Here is a 19012-nt window from a genome sequence, read left to right as displayed (position 1 = left end):
GCAAGCAACAAAGCGAGATTGTAATGCGCCACCTACCCGCGATCTCAATAAATGGGTATGTGGGCGGCAGACAGATTTAAGCGCTATGGGCCTTAGAGTGGACGTTTTTGGATCAATCGATAGGTATTGACGAGACGAATACATTTCAGTTAAACAAATTTTTCTAGCATAAAAATTGTGTGCGATACAGGCTTGGGCGGTTTGTGGGGATTAGAGTGAGCGTGGCATATTCGCTATGTAATCTAAATCTGAAATTCCAATTCTCTATCTTTGATAGTTTCCGAGTTTGTGCGCGCTAGCGTGGGCAAGCCAAATTTTTTTTGCGTCAATCGATAGGTATTGATAAGAAAAATCCAATGCAGTTAAAATTTGTATTCTAGCATTAAAACTGTAGGGGCCACAGTTTTGGGCAGTTTGTGGGCGTAAGAGTGGGCGTGGCACAGTGACGAAACAAACTTGCGCTGCGCAGGGTTCTTTAGAATCTGCATGCCTAATCTCAGTATTGCAGCTTTTATAGTTTCAGAGATCACACCGTTCATACGGACAGACGGACAGTCGGACATGGCTAGATCGACTCGGCTAGAGATCCTGATCAAGAATATATATTTTGTATGGTGTCGGGAACGCTTGTTTCTGCCATTTTGGTCTACGAGTAAAGGTATACAAAATTTTGTTTCTTCCTAAAGGAAAACAATTTTTTTTGTTTATTTTAGAGCGTGTACTAGATATTCTCCTTAAAACATTACGAAATACAAGAGTTTTTCTTTTGCAAATAATTGTCCATAGATTAGATTCCCTGCTACAATTTAAAGACCCCAAATAGACCCACCCTAATGTACAAGCCTATCGTAATTACTGAGTGACATACAAAATATTTTTAAATATGCTTACAGGTTTTGATACTTGCTGGAGTCACAATCATTATCCAGCAGTCCGTTTGTATTGGCGCTCTTTACCATCTGGACAAGGATGGGTGTAAGTTCGCCCTCCAGAGCCAGCAAACCCTTGGCAAAAGCTGCAGCCGTCATCTGGACACGTCCCTCATCCGAGGCGTAGATTTTAAGGTCGTGCCGGAACGTTGAGTGTAATCTGAAATATGTGTGTTCGGGTTGTTGAAGTTAAAATTTATTCAAGTCTAATTTAAGTTATAAAGTAGAGTTTTAATAGATTTAGAAATAAAACAAGGAGGAACGCTATAGTCGAGTACCTCGACTATCAGATACCCGTTACTCAGCTAAAGGGACCAACGGTAAATGGAGATATGCAAGCAGCAAAGCGGGACTGAAATGCGCCACCTACCCGTGATCTCAATATATGGTTACGTGGGCGGTAGACAGATTTAAGCGTTAACTTTTGACGAGACTAATACATTTCAGCTTCAATTTTTTACCTAGCATACAAATTGTGGGCGCCACAGGTTTGGGCGGTTTGTGGGCGTTAGAGTGGGCGTGGCATATTCGTGTATCAAACTTGCGCTGCGTACAAAGCTACGGAATCTAAATCTGAAATCCCAATTCTCTATCTTTGATAGTTTCCGAGATATCCGCGTTAATACAAGAGAGAAACCCATATGCGAGGGCCTCCACTATCAGATACCCGTTAGTCAGTTAAAGGGAGTGCGATGGAGATGGAGGTGTGCAAGTAGCAAAACTTATATTTCCTAGATTGCACATGGACTCCACATAGAGTCCATTATTTAATAATTTTTTTTTTTTTTAGTTATAGTGGCTTGCGCTGCGCAGGAAACCCTAGCATCTGTATTCAACTATCCACATAGGTTTTATAGGTTTCGAGCTCTCAGCGTTTATACGGACAGACAAACTCGGTTAGTGATCCTGATCAAGAATATATATGCTATCCAACAAATATATTATACCCTTTTTTTCTACAAGAAACGAGTACAAACACACTTACTAGAAGTTTCGTAATTAACCCTTTAAGAGGGTATTTAGTTACAAATAAAACAAGAGAGAACGCAATAGTCGATGACACCGACTATCATATACGCATTACTCAGCTAAGGGGAGTGCGAGGAAGATGGAGATATGTTCCCAAGATTGCACACTTCACTTGCTTGTAACTTTTTAATGAAGGCTTCGATTTGAATAATGGACTTTGAATGTGTAAATGGAGCCTTGGTAAAATTAATATCAATGACATTAAAACGGTCAACATATTTACTATCTTAAAAGTGAAATATTTTAGGGCAGTGTAGTGGCGATTGGCAAAAACATAAATATATATAATATACAACGCCAAAAGACCATCACAGGATCCAAAGAGATTGCCCTTAAATGTAGGCAAGGTTTAAGATAGTCAAAGTGGACGGAGATATGCAAGCAGCAACGCCACTCAAACCAAGATCTTAGCGTTCATACGGACGGGAATGGCTAGATCGACTCGGGTAGAGATCCCGATCAAGAATATATATACTTTACAGGGTCGGAAACGCTTCCTTTCACCTGTTACGTACTTTCCGATGAATCTTGTATACCCTTTTACTCTACAAGTTTTTTTTGTGTACTAATATTTATTTTAAGCGTTGATCAACCAAAAAGAACCAACCAAGAAAAGAAAGCATAAAACATAATACAGTAATGAGGAAATTTAAGAATTTTATAAAAGGGACCGTTCTGTACTATTCTCTCAAGACGCGGGTTTGATGCCGTCCTCGTGCCCTAAAGATCGCCAGGGTGTCGACGCTTCAGTCCTCCTCTGGTTGTTGGATTAGCCAAGGATGCTCCTGTGGGGATCATTACCTTGGGGATGTGAAGATCGCTAGCTAGGACTGCGCATTCGCAATCGTGCGTAGCGCCCGGTTATGCAATCTTTTAACCCTCAAGATATTTGAGTCAAAGTATCCCATATTAGTATGCAATATGTCATTGAAGGAACAACAATCGACTTGTACAGCAACATCTTGTGGCTGAGGGTAAGTTTGCTTATTCCTTTAAGCACCCAATTCAGCTTCCAAAGCTTAGTGCGACATGTTGATGTTACCTTCGTTATGTACTGCCTTCACGTAAGTCGTTTGTCCAATATCAAACCCAAGCACTAAGCCAGGGGAAATTGCGGTATAGCTGTTTTCTGGAAATTTACTCTGGTGAGGATTTGACTTCTTAGAGAGAAGTTGCAGTGCTGAGACTTATTCCCGTTTATCCAGATGTTCCATCTTTTCGTCCACTCGCCGTACAGTTCAAAGAAGCTTTGAGTGAATTGAGTCGCTTTAATTGGCAATGAAGGCTGTATCATCAGCATATGTGGCCAAGAGGGTACCCGGTTCCCTAGGGTACGGCAGGTCAGCGGTAAAAATGGTGTATAAAACCGGACCATGTACGTTACCCTGGGATACGCCAGCTCAAATGCATCTGCTAGATGACCTTTTGCCTCTCACATCTACCAATAAATTTCGTTCTAAAAGACACCGTTTTAGGCGAAGATATTGTGCAGTTGGCGGAAAAGTTTTCAGCTTAAACAGCAGACCTTGAGCCGTTCACCATCAAAAGCTTCATTGACATCAAGGAAGACTGCTGAGCTGTACTGTTTATTTTCGAAGGCTTCAAGGATGTACTGCGTTACCCAAAGTGCTTGCTCTGGTGTACCATGGTGCCTTCTACAGCCAAACTGGTGGTCGGGAATGGCATCCTGTAACCTTCTTACTGCCATCATTATGCAATATTCTCTCAAATATTTTAGAGAAGGTGGGCGGTAAACATATTGGCCGGTAGGACGCAACAAGGTTTTCCGGTTTACCTAGCTTGGGTATCATCGATATCACACCACACTTCCACAGTGTGGGGAAATGGTGGATACTTAACATGAAGTTGAAAGGCAGAACTAGAAATAGTATACCCTCCCTATGTAACGCCTTGGCAGTTCTGCTGTCAGTACTGTCGAAACCTGGAGTCTTACTGCGTTGCAACTTGCGTATTTGAAGACAGACCTCTTCCGGACTTACATGAGAATAGGCTATATTGCTGGGAAGGGTGCATTTAAGAATGATAGGGTTTCATCGACGTGGAGACCAGCGACTGCTTGTGCAGATCCTGGCGCTATTTAGGGCAAGAGGTTGGGTTTAAGGACATCATTGGGGGCTGTTGTTGGTTTAGAGCTGTCTTCTGTATTGTTTGTGGCTGTGACCGAGGGTGATCCTTTAGGGTATGTTGCTGGTAAGGCCTCCTATTGCTTGTTCCCAGTGGAGGGAATTGGTTCTGACACTGGTTCGCATGTTGCTGCAGCTGGGGTCGGCCAACCTGTTAAGTTTGGAGTCGAGAATGAACATTGGTGACATTTGCGCATGACGGAGCTACCGCGACATGAGATCGAACAGTCGACCTTTTTGTAGTGGATTTTTGGGGGAGAGCGAAAGGTTTTTTTTCGATGTTTTGATCGATTTGATTTGATGTTTTTACTGTCTGCTGGTAAACAATACAGCCTTATAATTTGCTGTGTGATTTTCACCACAATTAACACATTTTATAGGATGAATATCTCGTTCGCAGACCTCTATGGCATGTTTCACACATCTCACACAGTTATGATTCAGAAAAAAGGTGTTCTTTGTATGATTGAAGTCCCGGCAACGATGGCATTGTACGACTTCAGCCTTTTTGTAAGGTAATTCCACTTGAACACGCTGGCGACATAGAGTCTTAATTTCGTGAATTTTCTTGTTAGTTGAAGATGGCTCTAGTTCATCAAAAACTAGGTGGACGAAATTTGTTTTGTCGTATCGAATTTTTGGTCTATTAATGAAGCGAACAATAGGGCCAGGCAAGGTTAGACTTGTTTTAATGTGTTCATCCGGAATGGAGTGATGCACACCTCGAATAATCACGCGATAAGCTATATCCTCTTTAAGCTGCCAGGAGTAGAACGCGACCTTTTTTTAAATTAATGATTTAGTGATAGCTCTACACGTGTCTGGGCCTGCAGCGAGGATCGAAACGGAATTGTTTGGATGGCATTTTAGGGAGTATTTAGACGGATGAACGATCTTATCTGTATATCGGATTCATTCGCTTTTGGCCTCCTCGAATTTCTCTGCATTTTATTAGCTGAATTGGAAGACCTAGATTCTGGACGGCTTTTTTTTATTACTTGGGGTCCACAAATCTTTATCGTCGCCGGCGATGGCTTCCAGCTTGGGTTCTACATCTTGGGATGGTAAAGGTTCTGGTTGATAGTTCTGGTATTATAAGGGCTGCTAAATCTTTGTAGTGAAGCATTTAGAGCATAACGCATATTCTTATGTGCATTAGACACCTCTGAATGGATGTAAAATTCGGATTCGGAGTCCGACAATGTATGCATATTGCAATATGAATTCGAAATAGCGCTTATTTACAAGATCAACAAATTGCAACTGTTGCCTTTAGGTTTCGGTTTCACGTGTTTTTGCGATTCAACAAAGCTAACGGAGCGTCTGAGCACTGTCACTGCATCTTGAGCTGCCGGGCTTACAAAAACAAATTATTTTGCCAAAAAGGTGGACTTGTCCATAGAACTTTACAAAGAATTTCGCAGCGATGCAAAAACGAGTCTGCAACACACGAAAGTATGATCAAGACTGTCTCTACGAGTAACGGGCTTAACACTTCTTAACGAGGTGAAAAACCGATTGTTCCTATGGATAAAGTGTCTTTGTGACGAAAAGAAGAGATGTTTGGTGCCGTAACTGCGCGACATGCGGATGTCACTTGTAAATTGGAACTAACTTAAACCTAACTTAGACTTGGAGACTTGGGAGGTAGTTGGGGACAGTTTTTTTGCCACTTAAGGCTACTATGGTCGCTGCGGCAAAATCCTTGAAATTGGTGGCGGGAGACAGGATTAAATGAGTAAGACTAAGTTCTGGGATTGAGGCGGCCGCTGGTCTCAGAGGGTCAAATGGAATCGAAGTCCTTTTAGAAGTTCTGCTAAGATGAAACATTGTGTGGTGCCGACTTTGGCCAGTGTCTCAGTTGTTTTCTTTATATGTATGTGGGCTGAACGTCATTTGCAGAAAGCATGGACATATAGTTATAAACTAGTACAGGGTCCAAGTTCTCAATCTCGATGCCGGAAATTCTTGAGGCAGTTAAGCAACATTGAAAGGTGCGTTCTTTGGATGTGCGAAGAATTGCGCATAGAATAGTTCTTAAAGGTGGCTTTTCACCTGCAGTTGCTGGTTTTCGAAACGCTCAGTTAATTTTTTCCAAGATGGCATAATCTTTACCACAAGTTTTGGCATTTATATAATTTCATAACGAATTTTAACGAATACAATTTATTATTAAAGGGGAAAAATAAAAACAGTTTTAAAAATATTCCAATAAAAACAAGAAAGGAAGTTATCTTCGGCAAGCCGAAGTTTGTATACCCTTGCAGTTATAATTAATAAATTTAATTCGAAATTCTGAAAAATACATTAAATGATATTCCCAATAGTATAAGATAATATGTCAAAAAACACCGAAGCTATAATTTGTTTCACATTATTTTTCCACCAATTTTCCAATCGTTCCTATGTCAGCTATATGATATGTTCGTCCGATTTTGATAAAATTAGAGTCGAAATTCAGAACTAATTAAAAAATGTTATTTCTAAGCGTAGGAGGTTATATGTTAAAAAACACCAAATATATAATTTTTTTTAGTTTTTTCCGATTATTCCTATGGGAGCTACTGGTTCCGACTTATATACTACCAGCAAAAGAAATAAAACTTTTGGGAAAGTTTCAGCCCGATAACTTTAAAACTGAGAGACTAGTTTGCGTAGAAACGGACGGACAGACGGACATGGCTAGATCGACTCGTCTAGTGATGCTGATCAATAATATATATACTTTATGGGGTCGGAAAGGTCTCCCTCAGTGCGTTGCAAACTTCTGACTGAAATCATAATACCCTCTGCAAGGGTATAAAGATAAATTCAATATGCAAAGCATACAATATTGTTAAGGCATCTTTTATTGTTGTACTTACATAAAAATATAACTTTAAAGAAAAAGGGTAAACTCACCTTAGCAGTCCCAGGCCCTGGGTTCCCGAGTAATCTGATCTTCCCTGTCCACCTGGATACATGCAACGAAAGATTCGTCCCAGTTCTTCCGCCTGTATACGACCGGCCGGAGTCAGTTCACCGCCCCACTTGAGGATGAGGACAAGCGATGGCTCCACAGGCTGATCCGCTGCTAGATTGGCTTCGCTTTGGTTAGTCGGGGCACTTGGATATGGGGGAATCCGACCGGACTTACTGTCATCGGAGCTAGAGCCGCGTGGTCGACCCTTCGGTTGGTACTTCATTTGAACCTTTCGATTTATGCCCGAAAAGTGGCCGTACATCTCCAGAACGTTCTTCAGCTGCTCCAACTTGCTCTCCTTCTCCTCGATCTCGGCGTGGGCCTTTGTGTGGATCTCACTTAGCAAAAACCGGGCGATGTCCAGAATTTCCTGCAATTGCTTGGGCCGCTTCAATTTAACGTGACCAAGCTTATAGCCATCGTACTTCTCGAAGATCTCAAAGAATCTGATTGGATGATATGATAGATCTTTTTGAGTTCTATGTATAAGCTATTACTCACTTGGGATGCCGCACTTCCACCTTCATCTTTTGTTTGGGAGTGCGATCTCCATGTCGGATTACTGCCACCACGCAGCGCAGCTCCATCATCTTACCGAAAGTGGTGGGCACAATAGGAGGATCGTCAAGCTGAAAGGGCACTGACCAGGGGATGTGCAGCGTAGGCGTTAGCTCTCTTAGGATCATGTTGCCCAGTATCTTGGCACAGTCGTCATAGTACTTGTTCGAGTTCTTTACGAAGCTAAAGCCATTAACATCGCAGACGTAGCTCTTTCCATTGGCTCGCAGCAGATCGAAACCGCATACGGTTTGCTTGAAGGCCAGGCACACCTTACGTGAGATAAGCTTCTCAGAATGATTGAGAATCACCGGATAGCGAATCTCCTTGCCCTCGCTGTCGCGTTCTACTTTGCCATCCAAAGCGGGACTTTTGCGGGCCTCGGCATGGGCGTAATCTGGTCCCACGGTGTACACCTTGACGTCCGTGCCTGAAAAGTATACTAAGTTGTAAAGGTGATGCTGGATTCAGTGCGTTCGACTGGCGGCCACTGGTATGTTTCGGTGTTTTTCTATTTGATTATTTTTTTAATCTATTAACTAGAATTATGTGAGCTTGGCGATAAGCGAAACGTGCGTAGCGAAACGCAGGACAAGGCACTATGAGTGATGCTTCGTTGAAGGAATAGATTTAGTGAGTCTATAAGATTCGACCTAGCCAAAGCCATAACAATAAGGCAGCCAGGGCGCATAGTGAATTAGCAGGGTTATCATAAGGGTAGCGATGAAAACGGAATACCTATTTTTGTACCCGTTACTCGTAGAGTAAAAGGGTATATTAGATTCGTCGGAAAGTATGCAACAGGCAGAAGGAAGCGTTTCCGGCCCTGTAAAATATATATATTCTAGATCAGGATCACTAGCCGAGTCGATCTTGCTATGTACGTCTGTCCGCTTTAACGCTGATGCCTAGGAAACTATAAAAGCTACAATGTTGGGATTAAGCATGTCGATTTTACAGATTCGTTCACAGCGCATGCCCATAACGCTTAAGTCTGTCTGGCGCCCACAATTTTAAGATTTTCTTTCAATGAAAATTGAAATTGATTTTATTAATCAATACTATATATTTCAATGCTAAGATTCGTACCAGCACATTGTTATTTTAAAAGTTTGGATTAACTAAGTTAAACAGGCTTTGGTAAGGTCAGTAGTACCGCCACCGATCGCTAGGTGCTGTGGGACTGAAACTGTATTTTATTTGAAACAGAGTAACGGGTATCTGACGAATCTAGTATAGCCTTTAACTCTACGAGTAACGGGTATTATAATTATATGTTCGTTATGTTTATTTTTATTTACTATATGTTAGAATAACGAATTCAATTTAATAAAAGTCAGACTACTATGACAAAATAATACAAAAAACGTTATATTTCGATTTCGGTATATATAAATGCTAGTAAATTGAAATATAAAATTATAAAAATCGGAAAGCTAAGATACCCATTGCTTCCAAAGAAACGACCTGCAAGGATATATAAACTTCGGCTCGCCGAAGCTAGTTTCCTTGTTTACTTCTAAACTGAATATATGTGAGTGACTGAAAATCATTATATTCCGTTCCTGGTTTTGGAGCATGTAATTTCCATTTTTTTTAAATAAAACAATATTATGCCTCGAGTATCATACACCCGTTACTCATGATATATTTATAAGAAATTATTTGTGCTCTTAACAATGCATACAATTATTTTGAAATTTTTTTAAAAGTAGCTTCAAAACAAGAAAATAATTTTAAATACACCATTTTAATGTTGAGACCAGATTTTTTAAGACATATAACAAAACAAAACAAGGAAGAATCTTATAGTAGTGCCACGACTATCAGATACCCGTTTGTCAGCTAAAGGAAGCAAAAGGGAGGTGGATATACATAGACAAGCAGCAAAGCGCCACCTAATCGCGATTTCAATATATGTTTGTGTGGGCGGCAGACAGATTTAAGTGTTACGGGCGTCTACACCTACACCTACATTTTGTTCTAGCATGAAAGCTGTAAGCTCCACAGTATTGGGCAGTTTGAGTTCGTTAGATATTTATAGATCAATCTTTACGTATTAATTAAATCAATATATATAAACTACCATTTTTTCTAGCACTAAAACTGTGGGAGGTACAGTTTTTAAGGGTGTATGGGCATAACACTGGGCGCGGCAGCTCTTATAGTTTCCAATACCACAGCGTTCACACGAACAGACGGCTAGATCGACTCGGCTAGTGATGCTGATCAAGAATACATGTACTTTATGGCGTCGGAGACACTTCCTTCTGCCTGTTACATACTTTCCGACGAATCCAGTATACCCTTTTACTCTACGAGTTACGGGACAACTAGATACAACTATCTAGACACTTCCTATCACATATGAGGAATTGACGGGAGGTGGATTAGTTTTGGGTAGTACCAACAGCTGCATAGAACATGGAAGCATAGTGAGCAAGTAGCATACCATCAGTGGGCATAAAGTCCTCGTAGATGAATGATCCCGTCTTGCGCACTCTAGACTCCGGGGAATATACGCTGCTCCGGCTGCCGATTTTCCGAAAAAGTCGCTGACTTCCCCCGCCAGCCGATGTCGGGTAGTATATGTATATGTTGTGGTCCTCCGCCGAGACGGGCTTCTCCACAAACGGTTTGTTAAAGGTGATACCATTAACCTCTACGTGATCCTCGGACTCGATCAGCTCATGATCTATTAAGTAAATATGCATATATATATGCAGAATTAGCAGGAAATGTGACCGAATTAATGTATCAGGGGAGATCCGTTTCGCTGTTTAATAGTTATGATGATTCATGTTTTGAAATCTGATTCTAAAACTATGTACTTCGAACACCATCTGTGTATACTTACGTTTGGGATCCGGAGAATCGCGATCGAGGACGGCATAGCGCGGTATCTCAATGCCCTCTTTCTCCAGAATTGCGTACACCCTCCTCCTATCCTGAATGTCATACTGCATGTGCAGATTATTTAGCACAAATGGATTCCTTAGCTGTGCATACTCGATGGCTTTCTCCAGCGGAAATCCCTTCGAGTGAAACGAAACCAGGCAGTCGCAGGTGGGCCAATTTTGGACCGGCTCTCGCAGGATCACGTTTTCCTCGAATGTCACCAGTTTAATGAACTCAAATTCTCCGAGGCGCGTGAGGATCTCCTTCATCGGCTTCGACTGTGTCTTTTTGGCCATCGCGCAGATGCCAACAACCACTTGCTTGCTGTTGCTCGACGAAGTACTCGTGTCGGAGTCCATCCCGTCATTGCTATCCCCAAAATCCGTGTCACCCTTTAAAAACAGAAGGAAGTCCGTATTAAACAGCGATTTAAGCAGACAGAAAGAATTACGGGTCTCGCCTCGTAGATTTTCCCCATTAGATAACTACAATGTAAACATAATTAAAAAAAAAGAAGGACTATCACATAGATTAGTGAATTAAATTGAAATTCTCGAGTTATTATTTATAACTACTAAACTCTGATGAATAAAATCCGTATTAAATAGAATCGATTTCTCGTCCTCCCTGCGAAGTTGATTTTGGTTGAAGTGCATTGTTTTTTGTCAGAGGATAAATTGGTTATCGTTTTCTCGCGCACTAAGGAGTTCCTTTTTGTGACTAAGTGGAAAATTCCCAGATTTGGGCTCCGTTTGCAGTATGTTTTTCGCATATAAAGTTGCATATTACCCGAAAGTAAAATCAAGAAAGAACTCTTCAGCCGGTGGCTGTCGACTATTAGATACCGGTTACTCAGCTAAAGGGAGTATGAGGGAGATGCACATATGCATGCAGCAATTCGGCCGTTTCCGAGATGACCTTATTTGCTTTTATCTTTTTAAATGAATGGTCTGATTTAATACTACAGGTACACAGCCAATTTTTCACAAACCATTTCTAGTTTTCCATTTTAATTGGATCCACCTGAGCCAAAGTTCCACACAAAGTTCTGTTTCATCACCAACAGGTTCCGCGGTATAGCTAAGAGTGCAAAAAAAGCCGATGTTTGCTGACATTTTCAATTATATGGCCCACATAATTGGACAAATCTTAAATATTTTCACTGAAACACTCTCCCAAAACATGACGGCTTTTAAAAAAAAGTCCCCATCTTGAACCATCTTGACCCCATCCTGTGAGCCATATAATTCAAAATGTCAGCAAACATCGGTTTTTTTTTAATCTTAGCTATACCGCGGAACCTGTAGGTGATGGAAAAAAAGTTTGTATGGGACTTTTACTCAGGAGCACCCAAATATCTTGGAAAACTAAAATGGTTCGTGAAAATCTCACAAAGTTCGAGTTTGTGTTCCTGTGTAGTCAGAACAATCCCATTTACACTTTTAAAACAAGGAAGAACGCTGTAGTCGAATACCACGACTATCAGATACTCGTTGCTCAGCTTAAGGGACCAAAGGAAGATGGAGATATGCAAGCAATTTTAATATATGGTTATGTGGGCGGTAGACAGATTTAAGCGTTATGGGCGTTCGAGTGGGAGTGGCAAACTTTTTTTTGGGTCAATCGATAGGTATCAACGAGACTAAAATATTTCAGTTAACATTTTTTTCTAGCATGAACATTTTCGGCGCCACAGGTTTAGGCGGTTTGTGGGCGTTAGAGTGGGCGACTTTTTTTTGGAGTCAGCCGATATTTTCAGTTAAAATATTTTTTCTAGCATGAAAATTGTGAGATTTTTTGACACTCAATAGTGTCACATTGACACCCAGATATGGGCATATTGATAATGTTTTTTTTTGTGTGTAAGTGTCTCAGAGAGTAATACATTTGAGCTAACCAAAGGGACCTACATTCATACAGACATCGCAGAAGCAAAAATCATCGCTATCCTCATCGCTGGCATGACTCGACCCGTAATCCTTGTAGTCGCTGACGTTGAAGGGTCCATACTCCCCATCGTCGTCTTTCTGGCTTCTATTGAGAAGATTTTCCGTACCCGGTTGATTGACTACTCCGGCACTTTGACTCCGTCTCTGGCGCTGCAGCGAACGACTTCGGCGCAAACGATCGCGACCATGACTCCGACGACGTCTGAGTACAGCTCCATCAGATTGCACTACGTCCAAACTGTGGCGACGAGTGGAGTGCGAGTCCTTAAAACACGCACTTTCTACACACTTCGAACCGGTTAAAACCGCTGCAGCGGTTACAGAAGTTCCAGTGGATGTTGCGGCAGCTTCAAGTTTTTTTTTATGCCGCTGATGACGCGATCGAAGCTTTTTTAAACGCCACCAGTCCTTAAACCAGGTCCACTCCATTGTGTTGCCAACTCAGTTACTTTTCAACAAAATCTGCCAGGCTTCAGAGTTATAAACAATACAAAGAACTTGACTGCAAAGTCAAAATGCAGTTACTCCAAAAAAGCTCATAAGAAGATAAGAAACACAACTAATCTTTAGGATCTCTAATCTTTGACGGGGAAATCTCCAACCACTCTCAAAAAAACAACATGCAACCCATTTTGTATGGATCGGCCTATAAACCGAAACCTTGAAGGTATGTTTTCTTCCTCTTGCACTTTTCAATTTCTCTTAGATTGCACACAGGACGGAAAGAGCTGTACTAAACCGACCAAACTTTATAAAGGCACATTATTAATTTATGAAATTATCTTTTAATTGACGTCAATGGTCGACAGTGTATGAATATTGTTGTTTTTGTATAAAATCATATTTGTGATTTTTCTTCAAAAATTGCATTTAAATTCAAAACAAAGATACCAAAAATTGTATTCTTTAAGAATAGGAAAACTTTTTTATCACTTTTAAAATTAGGCATTATAAAGCCTAATTAGATTAATGGATCAATAGCTTATGTACACAAGCTAAGAGAAATCATAACGTTAAAGGAGGTAAAAACAGACCTTAAAGCTTTCAGTTTGTGTGGCGGCTTCATGAAAAATGTGTTGCATATAAAGCCAAAGCATTTTTTGAAAGGGTACAGAAAAAGGATTTAGCGCAATTGAACTATAATAACCCAATGCATCAGATTTGAAGCGTAAGGAAGAGGTGAAAGAAAGGATGTAATGCATTCGATGTAAGGTATGTTACAAGAAGAAGAAAGCATTTCCGACCCTATTAATTATATATGTACATATGTATTCTTTATAAGGAACACAAGCTGAATCGATCTTGCGCACACATTTTTAAAGCTAGAGAGCTAAAATATTGCATTAATATTGTAGTAGTGCCTTTAACTGCTATCTTTGTTTCAACGGCGCCCATTGTTTTGATGATATAATAAAAATTTTAATTTAAAAACCGAATCTCCCTCGCATTCCCATTAACTGAGTAACGGGTATCTGATCGTGGCACTCGAGTAGAGTTTTTTTCTTGTTTTAAATTTGTTTCGATATTCTTCAATATTAAAAGAATTATATTCCCAAGAGTAGAAGATGATATTAATAAAAAACAAGATGGTATGTTGTTTCTTTTTTCATTACTTTTTTTTTTACTTTTTCATATAGTTTAATTCAGATAGCTTTAGAGTTGAGAGACTAGGTTGTGAGAAACGGACGGATTGACGGACATGACTAATTCGACTCGCCGATTCTGATCAAGAATGTGTTATTTTTTTTGGGTCGAAAACGTGTTCTTCACTGCGTTGATCGAAATCATAATTCCCTTTGGAAGGGTATAAATGTCCGTCGTTAGGGTGTAATTTTTTTAAGGCCGATTTTTCAATGTCATTTTGAGCTTTTAAGTTGTTATTTGCCAGAAAAACTGAACATAAATTTAAATTGTTCGGAAAAAAATAGTTCGTTTTAAGAATGTAATGCTAAGTTTACTAACGAAAAATTGACTTGGAACGTAGACTCTAGTTAATGACAAAAGTTAACATGACCGGAACAGATAAGACTGCCCAATATTTTATGCCGTAAAACTTGCACTTATTTTGGGAAACATTTTTCGAAGCCTTCGGTGGCAGCGATATTGATATTTAGCTTTGAAAAGATTTCTGTGACATCCTTGTTTATACTTATTAATAAACATTTCAATTATTTATTGCTTTCAATTGTTTTTTACATTTTATCCATATTTGGTTTGGGTTTATAGCTGTATTTAGCTACGCTTTTGCGCTCTATAGTTGACAACACTAATGGGGAATCCGATAAGCCAAGCAGTACGTGTTTGTCGGTCGAATTGCTTTAAAACAGATGATCTAAGTCTTATTAAAACTGAATGCGCAGTCCGACGAAGTCAGCTGTTCCAGGGAACGCGGCAAACTGAGTAACGGAACTGAACAAAACGGTTTGCTTGGGTTCGCTGGGGATCGAATCGGATCGCGTCGGACTTTTTCAGAGCGTACGCCATTAGGTTTTTGCGCCCAATCATAGTCAGTTGATAACCTAGTCATGACTAGCTGCAACTACAGAGCAAGCAGGGAGAAAAACAGAATGAGAAGTGTTTGCTTAATCACCTTTGCGAAATACGCTGAGAGAAATATGCTTGATAAAACAAAATCCCAAAAATCGTGAAGATCAACACGCAGCAAAAACGGACCGAAATATGAATCTAAACAAGAAAGTTATCTTCGGCAAGCCGAAGTTTGTATGCCCTTGCAGTTATTAAATTTAAAAATAAAAAAATTATATTCCCAATAGTATAAGATAATATGTCAAAAATCACCGAAGCTATAATTTGTTTCATATTATTTTCCCACAAATTGACTGGTTTAACCAAGTGACTAGTTTAACCATAAAGTGAAACAATACGCGACCTCAACGTGCCCCAAAATTCAAATTAAACTGCATTTCATTTAAAACTGTGTTCTTAACGACGTCGACTATTGTGACGTCAAGATCTACGTGCCTTTCTGTCTCGCTCTAACATGGTAACAGGTGTATAGTAGGAGCGTAAACTTACATAGAGCGTAGCTTAAGGCCTAGTAGTCACATCGACGAAAGCCGCATGCTAACAATAAGAATGAGCGAGAGACAAACAGGCTTTTCGTCTGGTCTGGTTTTCAGCGCGGTACTCAGATGAGCAATATTAATACCAGCAAAAATACCACATTTAGCGAGTGAATTTTGATGAACGCCGTTACCCGCGGCCCAAAGAATAATACATTTAATCTTTGGCAGTGTTACTTGCTGTTTGCTTACGTTGTACTAATATAAGTATATTTTTAGCAGAACCACCAGTAATTCGATTTCCGACTAGCTCTCCATTTGGGAACGACAGGACTCCACCTCCACCAGCTACTTGGCAGCTACAGCGGAAATGGAAAACGCGCTGGATTCTGCAGGGTGGAGGAAAAACGACACCCGCTAAGGGACAGCTGGAGGAGCCATTACCAGCCATTGCCAGGATGCTGGGCGACTTCCTGCAGCATCAGCGTAACAGCCAGTCTCCCACTTCCTCAAGGTCCAATATGCCTATTGGGATTCGGAGCTGGTCTCCAGATGGCGCGGGGAAGATGGCGAAGCATCCGTGGGACGAAAAGGAAGCTTTATATTACTAATTTAGTTTAGAAACATTCGTTGAGCATTCCATTTATTTTTATTTTAATTTCTGTGTGCACCAGCAGACTTTTCTTTTTAAGTTCCTCCAATTGGCTTGTTTTCCGTTTTATCAACGAACCCAGCTGCTTGACAGAAAGATGCTACATGCATTGTGAGTGAACTTTGAAAACTTCGGTCACACTATAAAGAATAAGATTTTTAAAAAGTCTTAAATTTATTTTCAAGTTTTTAGACTTTTGTTATTGCGTCCACTGAATCATTTTAACATTTTATCATCTTATTTGGCCGTATAGTATGACCTTAATATGCGGTATTTATACTGTAAAAAAAAACAGAACAAATCTAATCCATGCAAAAACTAGTGAAGACAAGATGCCCGTTATTCAGTTGTCAATTCTTTAATGAGATTAAAGAGCGAATCTATTTTCTTGATGCCTTTAAATCGCAAGCTTTAACCTTAAAGCTTAATACGCGCCAAAGCATCTTCTTCTATAATGAGTGGAAATAAAGAATATTTCAATTTTCAGTCTTGATGTCCGGACATCCCAAAACACTTGTTGGTCACATTTGCCAATATAATAGTTAATATGGCTCAACCCATCAGATTAACGACTTGACCAATAAAATAATTACTTTTACCTAACGTAAAGGTAACTATTTAAAATAGGTATTAAATTATTAATAGGCGTAGAATGGGCACAAACAATCGATTGTAATTTAATAACTATTTTTTCTTATCCAAGCCATAAAATATATTTAGCAAACTATTTTTCTTGTAAAAAATATATAAACAAGAAAGAAAGCAAACTTCGGCAAGCCGAAGTTTATATACCCTTGCAGGTCGTTCCTACTCACAAAAAATCGATTAGTAAAACTGATCAATATATTAGTAAGCCGGTTCCCAACCATCGATTCTAAATGTTACCCATTAAATAGTTTCTTTTACGTAATATGAATACGTAGTATACGTAATATGAATGTGACAATGTAAGAAAAAGGTAGTATAAAAACGATTAAAATAAGGATCGATTGCATATTTCTAAACCTTTTTAAAAAAATCAGAGAAACTTTTAGCATCAAACAATTTTAGTTTTTCAGGCGTGGAAAAAAGTTTAAAAAATATATTATCATTTAAACGGAGTTTAAATGACCTTTCCATTGATGCCAAAATGTACATGAAATAAGTTCAAATTATTCGTATATTCTAACATTTGTTTAAATTACTTTTGACCATCCCTGTATTATTTTGACATTAATTATCCCATCGTTCCTATGGCAGCTATACGGTGAAGTTGCCCGATTTGATTTAAATTTTCAGTTACTAAGACGTGACTTCTGGACGATAGGCGATAGAATTATCTTCCTTGCAGGGTAGTAGCTAACTAACAAATAGTTAAAAAAGCAACAAGAAATATATACACAACAGTCTTAAATAATAAAATATTATAGTACAGTTGCAAAACTATATGCATTGTTAAATTTTGACCAATACATTTTTTTGAGTACAGGTAAAGCTATAGGCGACTTTGCTAATTTTATACGTTTTTATAGATTTTTGTGTGTTTGAAGCTATACCTTGGGGATCGTTTAGGAACGTTTTAAGTATTACTTTATCACACCAGAGTGATAAATGGACTTTCGGTTTGAATTTAGTTGAAAAAATGAAAAATTCACACTGAAATTTTCCGTTGATTATCGGGTCATAAGATTTTAAATTAATTTCATTTTGTTTCTTAATAATTATTTGGGGGTTGAACCTTGAAACCCGGTAAATTCTTACCTTTAGAATTATTTGCAGCACTAGTGTGAAAAATACAAAACACTGTCATTAAGCAGCTGTCCAGAATTTAAAATATGTTTATGGCAATTTAATGCATTAAATGTGTACAAAACTAATGCGCATAGATTAAACCCAACAAAGGCCCATAATTTAGGAAAAGTTAAGTCATTTGTTAGGTTTGATTATTAGTTTTTACAATATCAAAAAGTGAAACATTTTGAGTTCTATGTGCATGGAATTTTTGCTTTAGCAGTAAACCCGATGTAAACATAATTTAGAAAGAAAAGGAACAAGTTAATATTTACACTTGTTTGTTATTATTTTTAGTGCATGGAGAGGCCGAGAGTGAGTAAACAAAGGGGAGAAGGCATTCTCTTTGTATAATTGTTTCGACCTGCTAAAGGCGACTTATTATCATCGTCGCTTTCGTTTGTTGACGACACGACTTAACCACAACTTACATGCATATGTACATATATAGCGTACACGTCCGGCCGATCGGGCATTTCTTATAAAAGCGAATACAAAGAGAACGAGAGTGACAGAAAGAGAGCGATAGAAAGCAATAACCGGTAACAAGCGGTGGATAAAGCCGATAAGAATTCCGTTGATAAGGGCGCGAGTCTTGTAGCTCAGATCTTCAAAAAATTCACCTCAGTGCCAATTGGCCAAGTAAATACTTGCTATGTGTATATGAATACGGTAAACGCCATTCGATATGATCTTCCCCATTTATTATACATATGGGCAAATCCGCCAAATGGTCAACCAGGCCCGAAACAAAAAAATCTTCATATTCATCGTATTTTTTGCGTATTTTCACAAATAAATGGCCATATTTTCATAATACAGTGGAACCATAGCATATTTCTTTTGTTTTGTTGAAAAAATTTCCTTGAAAACTGAAAAAATTAATTTTTTTTAATTTTTAGCTACTTTTAAAGTCATTTTTATGATTAATTATTTCGAAAGGAAAACATGATTTGTTTGCACTTTTTCTACCAAATCTCTTTGTTGCAATCTAATAAGAAGATAAAAATCCAAAGAAGTCGAAAAATTGCTCAATAAAACAATAATAAAACGACGTGGAAAAATCGCGTTCGCGACCGGTACTTAATTCAATAAAAA

At 39.1% G+C, this 19012-nt stretch overlaps 1 protein-coding gene across 22 annotated transcripts in view; it reads right to left on the bottom strand.

The window, feature by feature from the left end:
* The window catches only part of l(1)G0196 (inositol hexakisphosphate and diphosphoinositol-pentakisphosphate kinase), a 50083-nt gene that overhangs the window by 23443 nt on the left and 7628 nt on the right, over window positions 1-19012 (bottom strand). For 4 of the 22 annotated variants that reach the window (XM_017068218.4, XM_065868346.2, XM_065868342.2 and 1 more), the window contains exons 1-8: window positions 14666-14866; window positions 12431-12971; window positions 10480-10912; window positions 10075-10317; window positions 7566-8064; window positions 7239-7510; window positions 7004-7184; window positions 892-1089 (exon numbers count right to left, since the gene is read on the bottom strand). In XM_017068218.4, the coding sequence (XP_016923707.1) occupies window positions 892-1089; window positions 7004-7184; window positions 7239-7510; window positions 7566-8064; window positions 10075-10317; window positions 10480-10912; window positions 12431-12898 (2294 nt within the window). In that variant the 5' untranslated portion in view covers window positions 12899-12971; window positions 14666-14866. Of the gene's footprint in view, window positions 1-891; window positions 1090-7003; window positions 7511-7565; window positions 8065-10074; window positions 10318-10479; window positions 10913-12430; window positions 12972-14665; window positions 14867-19012 lie in introns of those variants that run through there. The other 18 variants (XM_070997780.1, XM_070997781.1, XM_036820004.3 and 15 more) reach the window with 11 other exon arrangements.

The sequence above is a fragment of the Drosophila suzukii genome, chromosome X, assembly GCF_043229965.1.
Source record: "Drosophila suzukii chromosome X, CBGP_Dsuzu_IsoJpt1.0, whole genome shotgun sequence".
Taxonomy (NCBI): domain Eukaryota; kingdom Metazoa; phylum Arthropoda; class Insecta; order Diptera; family Drosophilidae; genus Drosophila; species Drosophila suzukii.
The sequence above is the reverse complement of the archived record's forward strand: the minus strand, read 5'-3'. Positions and strand labels throughout refer to the sequence as shown.